This window comes from Schistocerca nitens, chromosome 12, assembly GCF_023898315.1.
Source record: "Schistocerca nitens isolate TAMUIC-IGC-003100 chromosome 12, iqSchNite1.1, whole genome shotgun sequence".
Lineage (NCBI taxonomy): Eukaryota > Metazoa > Arthropoda > Insecta > Orthoptera > Acrididae > Schistocerca > Schistocerca nitens.
In genome coordinates, this window is record NC_064625.1 from 129,268,689 (window position 1) to 129,286,938 (window position 18,250).

General features: G+C 39.0%; 1 protein-coding gene across 7 annotated transcripts in view; it reads left to right on the forward strand.

The window, feature by feature from the left end:
* LOC126215270 (lysine-specific demethylase 4C-like) overlaps positions 1 to 17,374 on the forward strand; it is a 384,640-nt gene extending 367,266 nt beyond the window's left edge. For all 7 annotated transcript variants that reach the window (XM_049941954.1, XM_049941953.1, XM_049941957.1 and 4 more), the window contains 2 exons: positions 2,453 to 2,533; positions 16,815 to 17,374. In XM_049941954.1, the coding sequence (XP_049797911.1) occupies positions 2,453 to 2,527 (75 nt within the window). In that variant the 3' untranslated portion in view covers positions 2,528 to 2,533; positions 16,815 to 17,374. The remainder of the gene's footprint in view (positions 1 to 2,452; positions 2,534 to 16,814) is intronic.
* The last annotated feature ends 876 nt before the right edge of the window (positions 17,375 to 18,250 follow it).

An 18,250-nucleotide genomic window follows, 5' to 3' on the forward strand; every position in this document is an offset into this window, starting at 1 on the left:
TATTCTACACCTTATTTTAGATCTTTATGACGATGCTATGCTGATTATATTTATATCTTTTGACGATGCCATTATGGCCTAATCACTTTAGGACATGGTGTAAAAAAGGTACATTTTACGATATTTTCTGTGCATCTCCCTGGTTGTATGATAGTGTATTGTGATACGTATTGCTGTATTATGTGGAAAGACACACTGCTCACTAGGTGTATATATTTGTATATTATAGATCTCAGGTTGGTCATTATGGACTGAAACCGGTCATCATCTAAAGAATTCATATTGTGATCAAAGACTGAAATAAAAACATTTGCAGCAGTGTTGTTGACATTCTGTTCAACTTCTGCTCCTCTGGCAGCCTGTGAGGAACTGACAGTGCACAAACTTTCCAGAACTTTTGTCACGATGATATGAGCGGTACTGTGACTGATCCCCAACATCAACTATCCATTATTGATCATATCTGGCAGCAGAATCATCCACCGCAGCAGCATCGTGTCGTGTAGTGATAGCTCGCCTTTTCTTTGAGACCCGCAATATTTTTCTCTCATTCCTAACTTTACTTTGTTTGTCAGCTTGTCTCCGCAGTAGACACTGTTTATGGTAATTTTTGTAATTTGTAATTTATTTGCGTGAAACATGTAATTACATCCATAGCAATTGGTAGTACAATACAACAGTATACAATCTAATTTTACTTTATAATAGAAACTTAAGAATGTAGTCCAAATTATTTGACATAATAATACTTTAGATTTTAGTTTCTACAGCAGGCTATAGAAGCACTCCTCAATGAGCCATGATGTTAGATGTTTTTTGAACGTCTCTCTAGTTATTACTTCAGTTCATTTGACAGTGCATTGAAGTATTTTGCTTCATTAATATATGGACTGTTTGCAGTTTTTTTCAGTCTTCTGTGTATCATATGGTAATTTTGTACTTGTCTAGTATTGTGATGATGAATTTCTGCATTACAACAGGTATATTTCTTATCTTCTACGGTTAATATGAATAGATAGTCAAAATTTTAAATTCTATAAAGAATTCCTTACATGATGTTTTAGCATCTTTTTTGCCTAATATTCTCAAGGCTCTTTTCTGGAGTTTAAATACACGGTCTACATGAGTTTTGGAAGCCCTGCCCCACAGTGCAAGACCATATGCTAGAAATGGATGTATTAAACCAAAATACATCATCCTCATCGTTTGGGTATTGACATATGGAGCTATTCTTCTTAAAACATACAGGCTAGATGATAGCCTTGCACATACATTGTCAATTTGTTGTTTCCATAGTAGTTTGCTATCTATGCATATACCTAGGAATTTACACTCACTGCAGATTTTCCCTACAATATTACTATCTTGAGAATCAATACAAGTTTGCAAATCACCAACATTGAAGGGGATTATATTTGTTTTTTGTCAGTTGACTTTTAGATTGTCATTTTCAAACTTTTCCTTTGTGATATCTATAACTTTTTTTTACCTTTATGCTGAGATTAAGAATATCATTTCCCCAACAAAGGCCTGAAGTGTCATCTGCATACATTGTAATGAAGGTATCATTACACTGATCTTCCAAATAATCATGAAAGATAACACCTTGGGCATCCAAAAAGACAATGTGACTTTTCTGCTGGTGCTTGTATTTTGAATTTCTTTTGAACAGGTGAGCTGGTGTGCTTCCATTGCATGCTTTGTCTTATGGACTCTGGTTCAAAATTGTGTAACCAATTTTCATCACACATTAAAATCTTGTTTAGAAAAGAGTCGCCTTTCCTTTCATAGCATTTCTGTCAAGTCTGTAAATACTGTGAATCTTCTTTCCTCGCATTGTCGCATTAACTCATTCGGGACCCATCTTATTCTTGTTTTGCTGTAGTAGAGTGTGTTACTGATAATGTTATGAAGCGTCCCAACAATTACTACAACTGTTTTTGCTGTTATGTTCACCTTTACGGATAATGTTGTCAGGGAAGGTATTGAATGAAGAAGTTGACACTTCTTACCAGCTGGGAGGGACACTGCTCACCAGTCACTGATGTTCGACTATTTTTGAACTGTTCTACCCACTTATAAAAATTTATGTGGCTCATACAACATTCACCGTACTGTGAAATTGTTGGAGAAAAGATTTTACCAGTAGTTGGTTTTTACCTCTAGAAAGCAGAAAACAGATGACTTAATGTTGTTCAACTAATGTGCAAACTTTGAGTAGACACGCCATTGCTAAATGCAGTATTGAGATTATAATCAGTACAATTTTTATCTGTCAGCTCTTGTCAGCTCGTCCCAGTGATGCCAACCTAAAACAATGAAAGTACAAAACTTATCCTACAGACTGTTCCACTTCTATATCAATTTTTTTTCTTTAATTATTGAATACCCCTCATATATCTAGTTTTGCATCTGACTGACATTTGTTTAATGTGATGCTTCTACATTCCAGGTTATTCTGAACAACTCAGAGAAGAGAACATTCAGACACGAAGAACTTTTTCGCGTTAAGGATGAGAATTTGTGATAACTGGTAAGGAATTTAAATGTCATAAAGAGAACTGACAGTTGTATCTGCGATACTTTATGAAGTCCAGTGACAATGAGAAAGATTATAAGGAGATTTGTGCAAAATTGTATGTAATTTTTTCCCTTAATTTGCTTCCTAATCTTATTGCCATGCAAGATTCAGTTAGTTTGCTGAGAACAATGTCACCTGCTGTGAGGATAGTTGCACATTATTTAAAAGAAATGCCTCACTTTTTTTCAAAAACAGATGCTGTATCTGCACACTACTATATATTTAGTTATGATCTTCTCCTTATTTTTCAGTTTGTCTGATTCCATTATAAGAGCATCATTCTGTGATGAGTTAGAAGATAGGAAATTATATCAGCTTTAATTAAATATGTAAAACACCTATTATTAGAACATTTCATACAAGGTTAGATCTTCGTTTTGTTCCAGGATAACTGCTGACTTTAGAAAACATGCTGTCTTGTTTGACAATTTTTCTATCAAAAGCTTGTTAATTAGTTTAGATGTAAGCATGGATCTGAACTGGTTTGGTGAACTGTAGATTTCCTTACTTCTCACATAAGTATAGCAGATGTCATCATATCTTATCATAATGGTACATTTTTTCACAGTGGCCCATCATGATTCGAAATCTCTTGTATGGAATAATTGACAGTGTTGTGGTTGTTGCTTCACCTTTCAAGTCAGTTACATTCTTTGCTTCTCATACTGTCTATGAAATCCTGTTGTTGGTATATCTCACATTCCTCTAATTCAGTGTGGCTAAATCAAAGCTAGAGGCATTATCCCAACATCTATCCTCTGGTCAACATGTCTTTGACTTCTTGTTAAGACATATGTTATATGTATTGTACAGAAAAGTATGGAGTTTTGCTACTCTGTATTAATGTGTAGTTTTTCAAATTGTAATGCAACTTTTTCTTGTTTCAAAAAACATGCAAATACTTTGCATTGTACTTAATTTTAACCATTACCTGATATTTATGTATGTCATCTGATCTACATCTACAACATACATGTTCCACAACCATCAATCAGTCCATTGTACGAGGTGCATTCAAGTTCTAAGGCCTCCGATTTTTTTTCTAATTAGCTACTCACCCGAAATCGATGAAACTGGCGTTACTTCTCGACGTAATCGCCCTGCAGACGTACACGTTTTTCACAACGCTGATGCCATGATTCCATGGCAGCGGCGAAGGCTTCTTTAGGAGTCTGTTTTGACCACTGGAAAATCGCTGAGGCAATAGCAGCACGGCTGGTGGATGTGCGGCCACGGAGAGCATCTTTCATTGTTGGAAAAAGCCAAAAGTCACTAGGAGCCAGGTCAGGTGAGTAGGGAGCATGAGGAATCACTTCAAAGTTGTTATAACGAAGAAACTGTTGCGTAACGTTAGCTCGATGTGCGGGTGCGTTGTCTTGGTGAAACAGCACACGCGCAGCCCTTCCCGGATGTTTTTGTTGCAGTGCAGGAAGGAGTTTGTTCTTCAAACCATTTTCTTAGGATGCACCTGTTACCGTAGTGCCCTTTGGAATGCAATGGGTAAGGATTACGCCCTCGCTGTCCCAGAACATGTACACCATCATTTTTTCAGCACTGACGGTTACCCGAAATTTTTTTGGTGGCGGTGAATCTGTGTGCTTCCATTGAGCTGACTGGCGCCTTGTTTCTGGATTGAAAAATGGCATCCACGTCTCATCCATTGTCACAACCGATGAAAAGAAAGCCCCATTCATGCTGTCATTGCGCGTCAACATTGCTTGGCAACATGCCACACGGGCAGCCGTGTGGTCGTCCGTCAGCATTCGTGGCACCCACCTGGATGACACTTTCGCATTTTCAGGTCGTCATGCAGGATTGTGTGCACAGAACCCACAGAAATGCCAACTCTGGAGGCGATCTGTTCAACAGTCATTCGGCGATCCCATAAAACAATTCTCTCCACTTTCTCGATCATGTCGTCAGAACGGCTTGTGTGAGCCCGAGGTTGTTTCGGTTTATTGTCACACGATGTTCTGCCTTCATTAAACTGTCGCACCCACAAACGCACTTTCGACACATCCATAACTCCATCACCACATGTCTCCTTCAACTGTTGATGAATTTCAATTGGTTTCACACCAGGCAAATTCAGAAAACGTATGATTGCATGCTGTTCAAGTAAGGAAAACGTCGCCATTTTAAGTATTTAAAACAGTTCTCATTCTCGCTGCTGGCGGTAAAATTCCATCTGCCGTACGGTGCTGCCATCTCTGGGACGTATTGACAATGAACGCGGCCTCATTTTAAAACAATGCGCATGTTTCTATCTCTTTCCAGTCCGGAGAAAAAAAATCGGAGGCCTTAGAACTTGAATGCACCTCGTAGAGTGTACTTTGTACCATTATTAATGTTTTGTGTCCTATTCTGTTTATCCATTGGCTGGCTGCATATATTTGTACATTCCCTATTTTTTTTATTATCTTTTAATTTCTTAGGTTTCTCTATGAGGATCCATGGGACTATGCCAGTCAGAGCCCCTTGGTTATAGAATGAGTGAGTACATAAAGGTCATAGCGCTCAGGTAGCTCAGATAGAAGAGACATGTCTGTGAAGGATAAAGGTAGTGGGTTCAAGTCCCAGTCTGGCACACACTTTTAATATGCCAGGAAGTTTCAGTCAGTACATAGTTTAGAGGATACTGATTAGAAAAATTATAAACAAAGGAATTAAAGGGCTAATAACATATCTTCTAGTAATGATCTCTATGCAAGTTATACATTATACACTCTAAGGGAAAAAAAGGCTCACCGTGAAGGAATTATCCAAATGGGATGGAAATCAGCAGTTGTGACGTACATGTACAAACAAACAAATGATTACAATTTCCAATTTCACAAAAATTGGATGATTTATTCGAGAGAAAGCTTTCAGAAATTGTGAAAGTCAGTAATGCGTTGTTCCACTTCTGCCCATTATGCAAGCAGTTATTTGACTTGGCACTGGCCGATATAGTCATTGGATGTCCTCCTGAGGGAAATCGTGCCATATTCTGTCCAATTGGTATGTCAGATCTTCAAAATCCCCTCTTTCAGCTATTCGTCTCTCCCCCATCCCACTCTCTTGCCCTGTCCGTGCTTTCTTCACGTACAAATGATGTACTTCAAGTTATTTTATACTTGACTTACTTCATGGTTTCTATAAAAAATTTTGAGCGACAGCCAAATGCAGCCAAATTTCTTTTATACTGCCATAATGTTACTAAGTACCTCATTTTCTTTATCAGTACTTTATTAATTTAGTCATTTTTAGCTACGTAGTGCTATTTTCTTCCGCACTTTTACACACTTATTCCACATATACATGTACTGCCATGTTGTGCCCTAAACTTTTCTCAACTCTGGAGAAATTGGCACAACATCATTTCACTATTTGCATTTGTGGAGCCCTTTCTGATGAGAGTCAGCATGGTATTTTGTGGTTTTGTTGTTATGGAACTGAATGTGACCTTCATGTGTGCCTTATGCCTACATACTTAACATACCTCCACATCATGTAACCAGAAAGTGTAAAAATTCTTTGCAAGTCAGTGATTTGCTTTTCTTTTCCTTTATACCTATATTTTAACATGTAGATAATGTTAAGCATTTTAGGTGTTATTCATTGATCCATCTGAAGAAGATGTTTTTAAAGATGACAAACTATAGGTCAAGGGGTTTTCAATAAACTTTCTACTATTGCAACACAACCTCCAGCCATGTTCAACATTTTAAGCCAAGCATGTTTAATAAACCAATTTCACATATTCCTCCATTTTATATCACCGCATAGTATCACTGTGATATACTCAAGAGGTTCAGCACTGGTGGTCTTGTAATTGGATACTGTTGGGTTTTTTCTCTTTTTTCAGGTGTTTAAAGAGAGCTACCAGTAATTAAACCAGTTACAGACTTTGTTCAAGTCATTTTGCATTTTCTTATGACTGTCCAATGACAATACTTCCCTGCAGACCATAACAGCTTCAGAGAACAATCTGATAGTGCTGCCACTTCTATCTGATAAATTGTTTGTGCACAGGGTGGCACAATCAAACTTTCACTGCTTGAGCAAGTTGTTTTTGTTGTAGTCTTCAGTCCTGAGACTGGTTTGATGCAGCTCTCCATGCTATTCTATCATGTGCAAGCTTCTTCATCTCCCAGTACCTACTGCAACCTACATCCTTCTGAATCTGCTTAGTGTATACATCTCTTGGTCTCCCCCTACGAATTTTTCCCTCCACGCTGCCCTCCAATACTAAATTGGTGATCCCTTGATGCCTCAGAACATGTCCTACCATCCGATCCCTTCTTCTGGCCAAGTTGTGCCACAAACTCCTCTTCTCCCCAATCCTATTTAGTACCTCCTCATTAGTTATGTGATCTATCCATCTAATCTTCAGCATTCTTCTGTAGCACCACATTTTGAAAGCTTCTATTCTCTTCTTGTCCAAACTATTTACCGTCCATGTTTCACTTCCATACATGGCTACACTCCATACAAATACTTTCAGAAATGACTTCCTGACACTTAAATCTATATTCGATGTTAACAAATTTCTCTTCTTCAGAAACGCTTTCCTTGCCATTGCCAGTCTACATTTTATATCCTCTCTACTTATACCATCAACAGTTATTTTGCTCCCCAAATAGCAAAACTCCTTTACTACTTTAAGTGTCTCATTTCCTAATCTAATAACCCTCAACATCACCCGACTTAATTCGACTACATTCCATTATCCTCATTTTGCTTTTGTTGATGTTCATCTTATATCCTCCCTTCAAGACACCATCCATTCCGTTCAACTGCTCTTCCAAGTCCTTTGCTGTCTCTGACAGAATTACAATGTCATCGGCAAACCTCAAAGTTTTTATTTCTTCTCCCTGGATTTTAATACCTATTCCGAATTTTTCTTTTGTTTCCTTTGCTGCTTGCTCAATATACAGATTGAATAACATCGGGGAGAGGCTACAACCCTGTCTTACTCCCTTCCCAACCACTGCTTCCCTTTCATGCCCCTCGACTCTTATAACTGCCATCTGGTTTCTGTACAAATTGTAAATAGCCTTTCACTCCCTGTATTTTACCCCTGCCACCTTTAGAATTTGAAAGAGAGTATTCCAGTCAACATTGTCAAAAGCTTTCTCTGAATCTACAAATGCTAGAAACGTAGGTTTGCCTTTCCTTAATCTTTCTTCTAAGATAAGTCGTAAGGTCAGTATTGCCTCACGTGTTCCAGTATTTCTACGGAATCCAAACTGATCTTCCCCGAGGTCGGCTTCTACTAGTTTTTCCATTCGTCTGTAAAGAATTCGTGTTAGTATTTTGCAGCTGTGGCTTATTAAACTGATTGTTCGGTAATTCTCACATCTGTCAACACCTGCTTTCTTTGGGATTGGAATTATTATATTCTTTTTGAAGTCTGAGGGTATTTCGCCTGTTTCATACATCTTGCTCACCAGATGGTAGAGTTTTGTCAGGACTGGCTCTCCCAAGGCTGTCAGTAGTTCCAATGGAATGTTGTCTACTCCGGGGGCCTTGTTTCGACTCAGGTCTTTCAGTGCTCTGTCAAACTCTTCACGCAGTATCGTATCTCCCATTTCATCTTCATCTACATCCTCTTCCATTTCCATAATATTGTCCTCAAGTGCATTGCCCTTGTATAGACCCTCTGTATACTCCTTCCACCTTTCTGCTTTCTTTTCTTTGCTTAGAACTGGGTTTCCATCTGAGCTCTTGATGTTCTTGAGCAAGAGCAGACCAAAAATTATTTACCGTATGGGTACCCAAATTTATAGGAATGATGTTCAGACTGTGAGCTGCAGGATTTGAATTGGTAGCAGTGTTTGTGTCATGACTTGCCATTAGGCACCCATACTGGTACAGTGACATAGGGTTGAAACACGAGAATCAGTGTGCATTACAGTTGCAGACAGTCAGCACGAGTCTGGACAAGGTGAGCGGGGCTTTACTCAAAAAGCTGTTTTATCAAAACAACAGTAATAGTTCTCCTGCTTTTTGCAAATATTGATGAATATTGATGCATTTAAGCAATATGGTGAGGTGATCTTTCCCCACTGGAGTTGAAGAACATACTTTGGAAGTTTGAATTAACTGACAATTTGGGAAATTACTGGTGGGAGAGCCCGATGGCCAATTGCACCACAAATTGTTGAAGAATTTACTGTTGTCGTGGCTGACAATTCTGGATGCAGTACGTGATCTTCAAGCAGTGTACAAGCCCTGTTGTTACATTCCATGGTCCACTATTCGAAAGGTTCCATGAACAGTTGTGAAATGGTACCCGGACTGTCACGGCTGCATATGGGCATAACATTGAGCAACATTTGTAATCTGGAACCTAAACGTGGTATGAAATTAACAAATGTTACTCTCTCATATGTGTTTGTTTCAATGGTTTTATCAAATTTCTCTTCCACATGTCCTTACAAAAGTTAACAGTCTGAGAACTGATTGTTTATGATTGTACAGCTATATCACATATGCTGGTGCAGATACTGGTTTGCTTTGGCGTGATACTTTTTTGTTTACAACAGAAACTGAGCCACCACATTACCATAGAGGGCCTGATGAAGGCACAGTGGAATACTGAAACTAGTTGCCTCTGGTAATCAATCAGAGATGAAAATACAGCTGACAGTTTATTTACTGTTGTTTATATCCTGTATTTTCATCCCAGGGTAATGGCATGGTGACAAGGAGGGCATTTAGCCATGCCACTCCTACACTGATGGAGGACAAAGGCACACCTGATGTCACTTTCATTTCTGTTGAACATCCCCCCCCCCCCCCATTACAATATAAAGGGTTTTATTATTCTAATATTGATTGTACCAGTCACATATCTGTGGAGATATTCCATACCATCATAGCTCATATGTGAATGTAGAACTTCCAAGCTGCGGATGAAATCTTTTCAGGCTTCCATCCGTGTGGCTGTGTCGAAACTCTGCAAACTTTCAATGAGTTTCACTCTCGTAACCTTCTGGAGAAGTGTTGAAATTCTGCAGGCGTCTGATATATGTACCTGAGTGGCAATTCAGATATACTTGTGGGATCCCACATAAACACTTCTCCAGAAGATGATGAGAGTGAATCTCATTGAAAGTTTGCAGAGTTCTGACACAGTGAAATGGATGGAATCTGAGAAGATTTTATTCATCATAGCTCAGTTAGGAAACAAACCGTGTTGTAGAGTGTAGAATAAGTTTCTGAAATCTAGGAATGGAATCCACCTGTTAACTTGCCTCTACTGAATGCAAGACTCTGTGAAGGAATGAAGTAATGCCATAATGTTTTAGCTTAGGATATGCTCCACGACACTTGTAACAGATGGAAATCAGTTATCGGTCTGTAATTTTTTGCTTCGATTCTTTTACTCTTTCTGTAAACAGAAGTGATTTAATCATATTTTCCAGTCACAGAGGACTATTCACTGCATAAGAAATTCTCAGTTTGTATGAATAGGGGTTATGTAATTAAATAATGCAGATCTGATGTAAATAACCTATTTCAGGTTAATGTTGGTATAGGTTCATTACTGAATGATTGTCTGTAACCTCCTCCTCTGTCTGATTTCCTGATGGTGGACTTAACTCAAACACCAGTGGCATGATAACATTCTTGAAATGCAACAGTGAGGTATTTGTTTGGAAATAAGATGCTGTTCATTAAATTTATGCAAGCTGCTATAAACAGTCCATCCAAAATGTTTCCAACAATCTCTTACACTTCCTTGGCTTGTCTGCAACTGGAAACTTGTTAACTGCATTGCTTGTGTCCTGCAAGTCATTAAAATAGACTTTGTCCTCCATTAATCAAGCTCTGTGTTTAGGTAATATCTGAAATTTGTATTTTTAACCACTGTAGGTGATTGTTAATGACACGAACATATTAATGAATTAAATGTCTTGACTTTTTCCATATCTGTGCTCTATCACAGGATACTGGATCTGTGAAATATGTGCCTCATCAATTATTTATTTATTGGTGTCAAATCTTTAGCACTTCGTTAACAGGCAGTATTAACCCCATCGTGAACACGTGTCATTCGTGACTTTGTGGGTTTAACTAGAACTTCACAGTTCTGCTGCTCCCTCACCAAACATTAACAGCTCAGTTCCTTTCTGAATACACCAGTGTGTGGCCACTGGTCAGCATCCATCAGCTGTTACAAGTTTTATCACTGCTCACCAGCCCTGCCTTAATGGATCCTTTGTTGCACTGGCTGCCTACACAATACTGCTACTCATCTTCAGGAAAGCATTATAGAAACATTTGTGTACATATCACATATACAGGTTGTGTATGTTCATATGTATTTGCAATATAGCCACCAGTGTGCAATGTTTAATTTCCTTGGCAGATTAAAATTGTGTCCCAGATCTGGACTCAGACCTGATAACTTTGCCTTTCTCTGGCAAGAACTCTACTCTCTGAGCTGTCCAGGCAAGACTAACCACCCACGCTAACAGATTCACTGTTGCCCATACCTCATCTCCTATCTTCCAGATTTCACAGAAGTTGTGAGACTAGCACACCTGGAAGAAAATGCCATTCCAATACCACTGCAGAGTGAAAATTCATTCAAGAAATATATCATGTTGCTTGCTTCATTGCGTTTCATTTTATACACCTTATAACAGTTGTTTTGTCAAGTTCAGTAGTGATTAAAAACCATATTAAGTACAGCTGTGTGAAGCAGGTATCATAATAAACAGAATTAAGAGTTGATTTTCCTCCACAACGAAAGCCAAGATAAGTATAATGTATCCCTCCTCTCCATATTGTACTACACGATCCTTAACCCCAGCCTCAAGTCCTATCAAAGACAAACTATCTGAGGCAAAACCGAACCATGAAAACTTGAAGCTAAACATAAGTAACTCTGTCCTTGATGAAATTGGTATGTGTAAGATATTAAACTTTAAACTTACTTCCTTCTGTCTCTCATGAATGAATTTACAGAACTTACGCTGTGTTAAAAAGGGACTAATTGTTTTAAAATTAAATAACATGAAATCAGAAATTGATAGAAGGGTGCAACAAAAGCATATTTATTGTGAATACAGTAAGAAGTTCATACAATTTCAGAACAGTAGAAACTGCTAATAGATTGCACTGTCTGCTGTACATTTTGCATCAGCATATATAAATAAATTCATTCTCTACAAAAAGTTTTTGTAATCACATTTCAATCTTTCCAAAATGTCCTCTACCTTCAGTAGAGAGGTGGTGTGAATGAACAGTGAAACTTGCCTTCACATCTTGTAGTGTCTCAAGGGAAATAGTTTCAGTCGCCACACAGATTGATGATCTGACCTCATTTGGCATGGTGGTATAGTTCTGCAAACAATATTCACAAGTCAGCCTGCGTGAAGAGAGATGCCAATTCATGCTTGTATCAGTATATGTTGGGTAATCCAACACAAAGACAGTATTCCTGAAATATTTATCGAGAAAGCAAAACACCTGTTTGGTGTGATGTGGACAGGTCCCACCTTGTGTGAACTACAGTTGTTCTGAAGTTGCAACATAACATTCGTCAGATATCAATTATTGCATAAAAAAGAACTGATAATGCCTCTTCAGCCTAAACACTAAATCTGGGACATTGCAACGTTTAACACAAATGGGGATTTTTGGAAACATAAATTGCCACTTTTGTTTATTCCTGTGGACGTGTGCTTCATCTGTGAACAAGAGATGAATATACAGCTGTTGGTGTATTTACTGCTGGTTCTATCCTGTATTTTCATCATTGTATTGAACATCAACTCCTTCATTATCAATTGCTGCGTTCACAAAGTCAGCCATTTATCACACAGTGGGTGTGGGTGTGACCTGCTGACTTTGAATTTTGAAGGAAATGTGTGGATTTTTTTTCAGTATTGTACCCACGCTCGAATGCTTCAAACCAGTGCCCGGTGCAGTTCTTCAGATGGATTTGTTCAGATGTGTCCAGAAAGTGTGGCGGCATTTTCAGGGGTAACTACAGTTGGTCTGGACCTGACATTCCATATGAGATCATCAGCCACATTAACCGACCTTTCGACATGTGCTGAAGAGCTTACAAATGGTTTTCACATTGGAAAATTAAACTGTGTTTCAAAACTGCACCTTTTGCTGTAGTACAGTGTCCTGCACCAGAAATGCATGCTGTTCAGTGGAATACATGATTTCAGTATCTTCCTTTGGTATGCTAATCTCATTTCACATTTCAGAGGTGGAACTGCTCACTCTGGGCTTTGGAATACAATTTATAGGCCAAGGTATTGCAGTGACAGTGCCATCTATTTGTAGCATTTTTGTCTATTACTTCAAAACTTCTGCATAAAATTCTCACAACTTTCACAACAATCATACCATTTGTTGCATTCTTCCATCAATCTTTGATTTCATGTTATTTCATTTTAAAACTAGGCAGTCCAACTGGACATACTGTACTATGTGGGTGAATGGATGTATGGGTGAGCTGTCCACTAACTGTAGTAAATGCTTATAACTGACAAGGGGATGACATCTAATTGTCACCACTTTTTGTGGTAAATGCTTGGCTTCACCAGAAACAAGTGTGACAGACATTGTAGCTCCAGGTGGCTAAGTGTTTGGAAAAAATAGCGTTTTTGGAACAGATCGGGTGATGCACGAGCCATTTAAGGTAGATCCATATGGTGCCTCTTTCCACGTATGCAAGTGGAGACACACGGGGACAGAAGGGTGTGCACAAAAATTGGTGGAAAGAATGCATGCGTACACATGCGTTCTTGCATCCGCACATTGCCTCAAAGCACAAGCAGTCTGCTGTGGATCTTTGTCTGGGACCTTATGGTGTGTGTACTGTGATGAAAGGGTGACAGAAAAAGAAAACGCAAAAGTGATGTAGGTAAAAAAGTATGTAAATATGAGAGGTATGAGAAATACAGAGTGACAATATTTTGTTTGCAAATTTCAGGAGCAAGTCACAGCGAGATTCTGGATTTTCTAGTCAGAGAAACTTCAGCAATAAGGTTACAGTAACATTTTGTTAGCTGGTAACAGGTGACATATACCAGTACCACTTTGAACTGTTTATTTAGTACTTCGAAACAAACTATTTCAGTCGTTATTCCTGAAAGTGAGAGATAGTTAAGGGAGGTTCTTGGTCATTGTGGTGTCACCGCCAGACACCACACTTGCTAGGTGGTAACTTAAATCGGCCGCGGTCCTGTAGTACATGTCGGACCCGCGTGTCGCCACTGTGTATTCGCAAACGTAGCGCCACCACAGGGCAGGTCACAAGACACGGACTTGACCTCGCCCCAGTTGTACGGACGACATAGCTTGCGACAAGACGTATCACGTCTTCCTCTCATTTGCCGAGAGACAGATTAAATAGCCTTCAGCTAGTCCATCGCTACTACCTAGCAAGGCGCCATGTGTATCATTGCTAATTGCTTACTACTATGCAAGAGATGTATTTCACCAAGAACAAGACTACATTAAAGTTAAGTATATTAAAATCTCTCTTCTTTTCTTTATAGTTTTCATCCAGTCTCCTGTTTCAGAATTTACGCCCGTCTGCGTTAGTTTCGCGTGCACCTAGCCACTCATTGTGTCGAGACCTTAGGGAATCGACACAACAGTCATAATGTGTATGTTTATTGACTGTGATTGCATCTTTTGTATTTTATTGTATATAAAAAAAAGTTCTTCACAAAACTTTAATCGTGAAAGATTACATATAGATTAACATCCTCAGGCTCAACAAATTTAGAATTTTATAGATGTTGGAATCCACTAGAGCAGAGGTTGTGCTTTCCAATTTTGTATTTTTTGCATCATTCCTATTTCTAGTAGTTTGTTGAGGGCCTACACATACCCCATTATTTCTTTCATTTGGATGTCAGGTTCCTCTGTTGCACTATTAAGTCACTATAGCATGAATGTTTGTCCACAGTTTTCATAAATGTTTTTCATAAATTCTGGCTTATACTGCTCTGTTTTCCAGCTTTGAAACTTATGGTATCTTATTATTTAAAGTAATATGATCAGAGCTTTTTATCTACTACTTGATGCTCAGAGCATCACATCTCAAAATTTTATTCAAATAATCTTTAGGAGCAGCATTCCATTGCACCAAATCACTTCACAACATAAGGCATCACACTATACAGTCAAACACATATGGGCCCAACTGCCTGTCATTTGCTCAACAGCGCAAAGACTACCACCAAAGCCAGAAAGCAATGTGCTTTGTATGTGGCCTCCATTTCTGAGTAATTACACATGCACAAGTGTGCATGCGTAGTTGCAGTGCTGGAAATTGATGCACATGCACAAAGTTGAACACAAGAAAGGCATCATGTGGGCCACCTTTACATTATCTTAGATTCCATGCAGCAACTGGTGCAGGAGAAAGTGTGGGGAATGGTATTCTGAAGCTTGTGGCATTGAGTAGCTTTTTGCAAACTTCTTTTTTCTTCTTTTATTTTCAATGTCTTTCTTTCTTTCTTTCTTTGAGCAGTATTGAAGTGATTCCCACACTACGCTTGTGCAACCCTGTGATTTCTGTTTTTGTCATCAGGTAAAGAATTTGATCAAAAAGCTTCAAAACTACAGATATATCACTGAGAGAGGAAAACCAATCACATCCAAAAAGGCTGCATCAAAACACATTCCACTGTATGTCACCAGCTGTCCTCGCCAATATTGGAGCAAGATGGTGCGTTCTGCACAATTTTCTGCCAAATTGTGCGATGAAACAGAACTTTTTATAAATGTAAACCAAGTTTGTTATTCTATAGAGACTTTAAAACAACTGTAGTTGTGAAAATGCAGGATTTATAGCATGTGCAAAATGGTTCGAAAACTACTGCTTCATACACGTTTATGACGAATATCACCACCGTGCATGTAAACCATCGTCTGTAACATGATAAAACTGCCAAATTTTATATAAGAAGTTAACATGTATGCCTTACAATCCCTTCCTGGAAATTTATTTGCAGTTCCAAATTCCTATTGACCGTTCCCTTTACGCTCTTTTAAAAAAAATATAAATAAATAAAATATACTGAGTATTCTTTTAGATTATCTGCAATGTAATTAATGTAAAATTTGAAAACAGAAAAGACAAAAATACAAGGGCTATCCACAAAGTACATTACGTTTTGGAATTAAAAATAAATAAAGTATTGGAAATTTTTTTTATTATATACAGATGAAAGCCACACTTAAATACTACTTTTCTACATAGTTGCCATTTAAATTAAGGCACTTATCGTAGCGATGGACGAGCTTGGAAATTCATTTGTCATAAAATTCGGCCGCCTGCGCCTTCAACCACGTGGTTACCTCTTCTTTTGGGACAGAAAAGGTGTGATTTTTGTGGATTTCCTGGAAAGAGGCACTACAGTAAACTCTCAACGGTACTGCCAAACTCTGCACAACCTCAGAAGAGCAATACAAAACAAGCGCAGGGGAAAGTTGGGCTCAAAGAGCTTGCTGATTCACGACAACGCCCGGGCCCGCACGGCAAATGCCACTCGTGAAGTTCTCGAATCTTTTAAGTGGGAGTTGTTTCCTCATCCACCATACAGTCCCGACCTGGCACCGAGCGACTTCCACTTATTCCCAGCAATGAAGAAGTGGTTGGCTATGCAGCGTTTTGATGACGATGCACAGCTTCAAGAAGAGGTAACCACGTGGTTGAAGGCGCAGGTGGCCGAATTTTACGACGAAGGAATTTCCAAGCTCGTCCATCGCTATGATAAGTGCCTTAATCTAAATGGCAAATGTGTAGAAAAGTAGTATTTAAGTGTGGCTTTCGTCTGTATATAATAAAAAAAATTTCCAATACTTTATTATTTTTAATTCCAAAATGTAATGTGCTTTGTGGATAGCCCTCATATTTCTGCATAGACACTCGATCCCATGATTTTCAGATTACCATTCTGTACTATTTCCACTGTGCCAACCACTTCCCAGAAACTACGCTAACATAAACGTCTCATGCCTCACCTGACCTGGATCAAAAATACAATTTTTTTTTTTAAATGCTTCGTCATGGAGCTCTCATTTCTGTCACTTTTATTTCTTGCCAAGCTGTACACATACTGCAAATTTGCCTATTTGGACGAAATCTGTGATGATGAGGGAGGGGGGGGGGGGGGGGGGGAAGGGAGGGGGGGGGGCACAGTCCCTGAGAATGAAAACTAATTTAATGAGTGCTAACGAATGATTTTCTACTTTGTTTCAGGCTTGCCTAGCTTCCAGTTTGTGAGTAACTGCCAGCTTCCATCTCCTGTCAGCCATGCCCACACGTGGCCATTCCACCGAGGAGTGCTCTGTCTCTTCCCTCAGATTTAGCCGAAACTTCCAGTTTTTGTAGCATTAGTAGCTCATACGTTCTATTGACACTTTGTGAACATTCTATTGTAAATAGTTACAAAACAGTGTGAATTTATTTTGTTCTCGAAAATGCGATCGGCGTCACTGAGAGAGCCATACAACACGTGCTCTGATTGCGACAGAAGGTGGTCGATCGCCCGACGATCAGTGTTGTGTCTCAGAGAAACTGTACAATCCTGCTTCCATATATTTTGTATTATGTATAGATTTGAGTGAGTTGTTAAGTATCTTTTTTTTTTTTTTTGTCTCTAGAGACTGAGTTGACACAGACTATTAGTGTGGAACTGTCTGTCGGAGTACAGCATTGACTATAGTTTCACTTAGATTCACTGAGTTGCACTGTAAACTGGCAGCGTTTTCTTTGACATTTCTTGTCATTACAACAAAAGCACCATTAAAAAAGTTTTAAATATGGAGAAAAGAAAGAAATTTTATTTTATATATTAAAAAACGAACCATTCAATTGTTTCCTACTGATATATTGCCTCCTACACACACTTATGTACCCTCATCAGTCAGAACATTATGACCACGTACCTAATAGCCGGTATGTCCACCTTTGGCACAAATAACGACGACGGTGTGTTGTGGCACAGAATTAGTGAGGCTTCGGTAGGTCGCTGGAGGGTGATGGCACCACATCTGCAAACACGAGTCACCTAATTCCCGTAAATTCCAAGGAGGGAGGCTATGAGCTCTGATGCCAAGTTCAGTCACGTCCCAGAAGTGTTCGATGAGGTTCAGATCTGGCAAGTTGGGGGGCCAGCACATCAACTGAAACCCACCACTGTATTCCTCGAACCACTCCGTCACATTCCTGGCCTTGTGACACGGTGCATTATCTTTCTGAAAAAATTTGTAGGGCGCTCATTGTGCTCATGTGGGAGTGATCTAGATGCTTGTAAAACAATAAACTGGTAGCCAAGATTGCAGAAATTCTTTTTATTCCACGATTACCAGTTTCAGCGAAACTAAAGCCGCCATCATGGGTTCTTAGAACACATACAGGTTACAAAACAATAAACTGCTAGCCAAGATCGGAGGAATTCTCGATTACCGGTTTCGGCGAAACTAAAGCCGCCGTCATCGGATCTTAGGACACGTACAGGTTACAACATCAAGGCAGAGAATGGTGATATTAATAGTTGCCTACAACACACAGGCCTTACAACATTGTTGTAAGTAGCACATAGGTGTCCAACAGATACGATATTATAAATGTTAAGTGTCACCATCACATACAAGCGCAAGCTAGGTACTGACGATATAACCTGTACGCGTCCT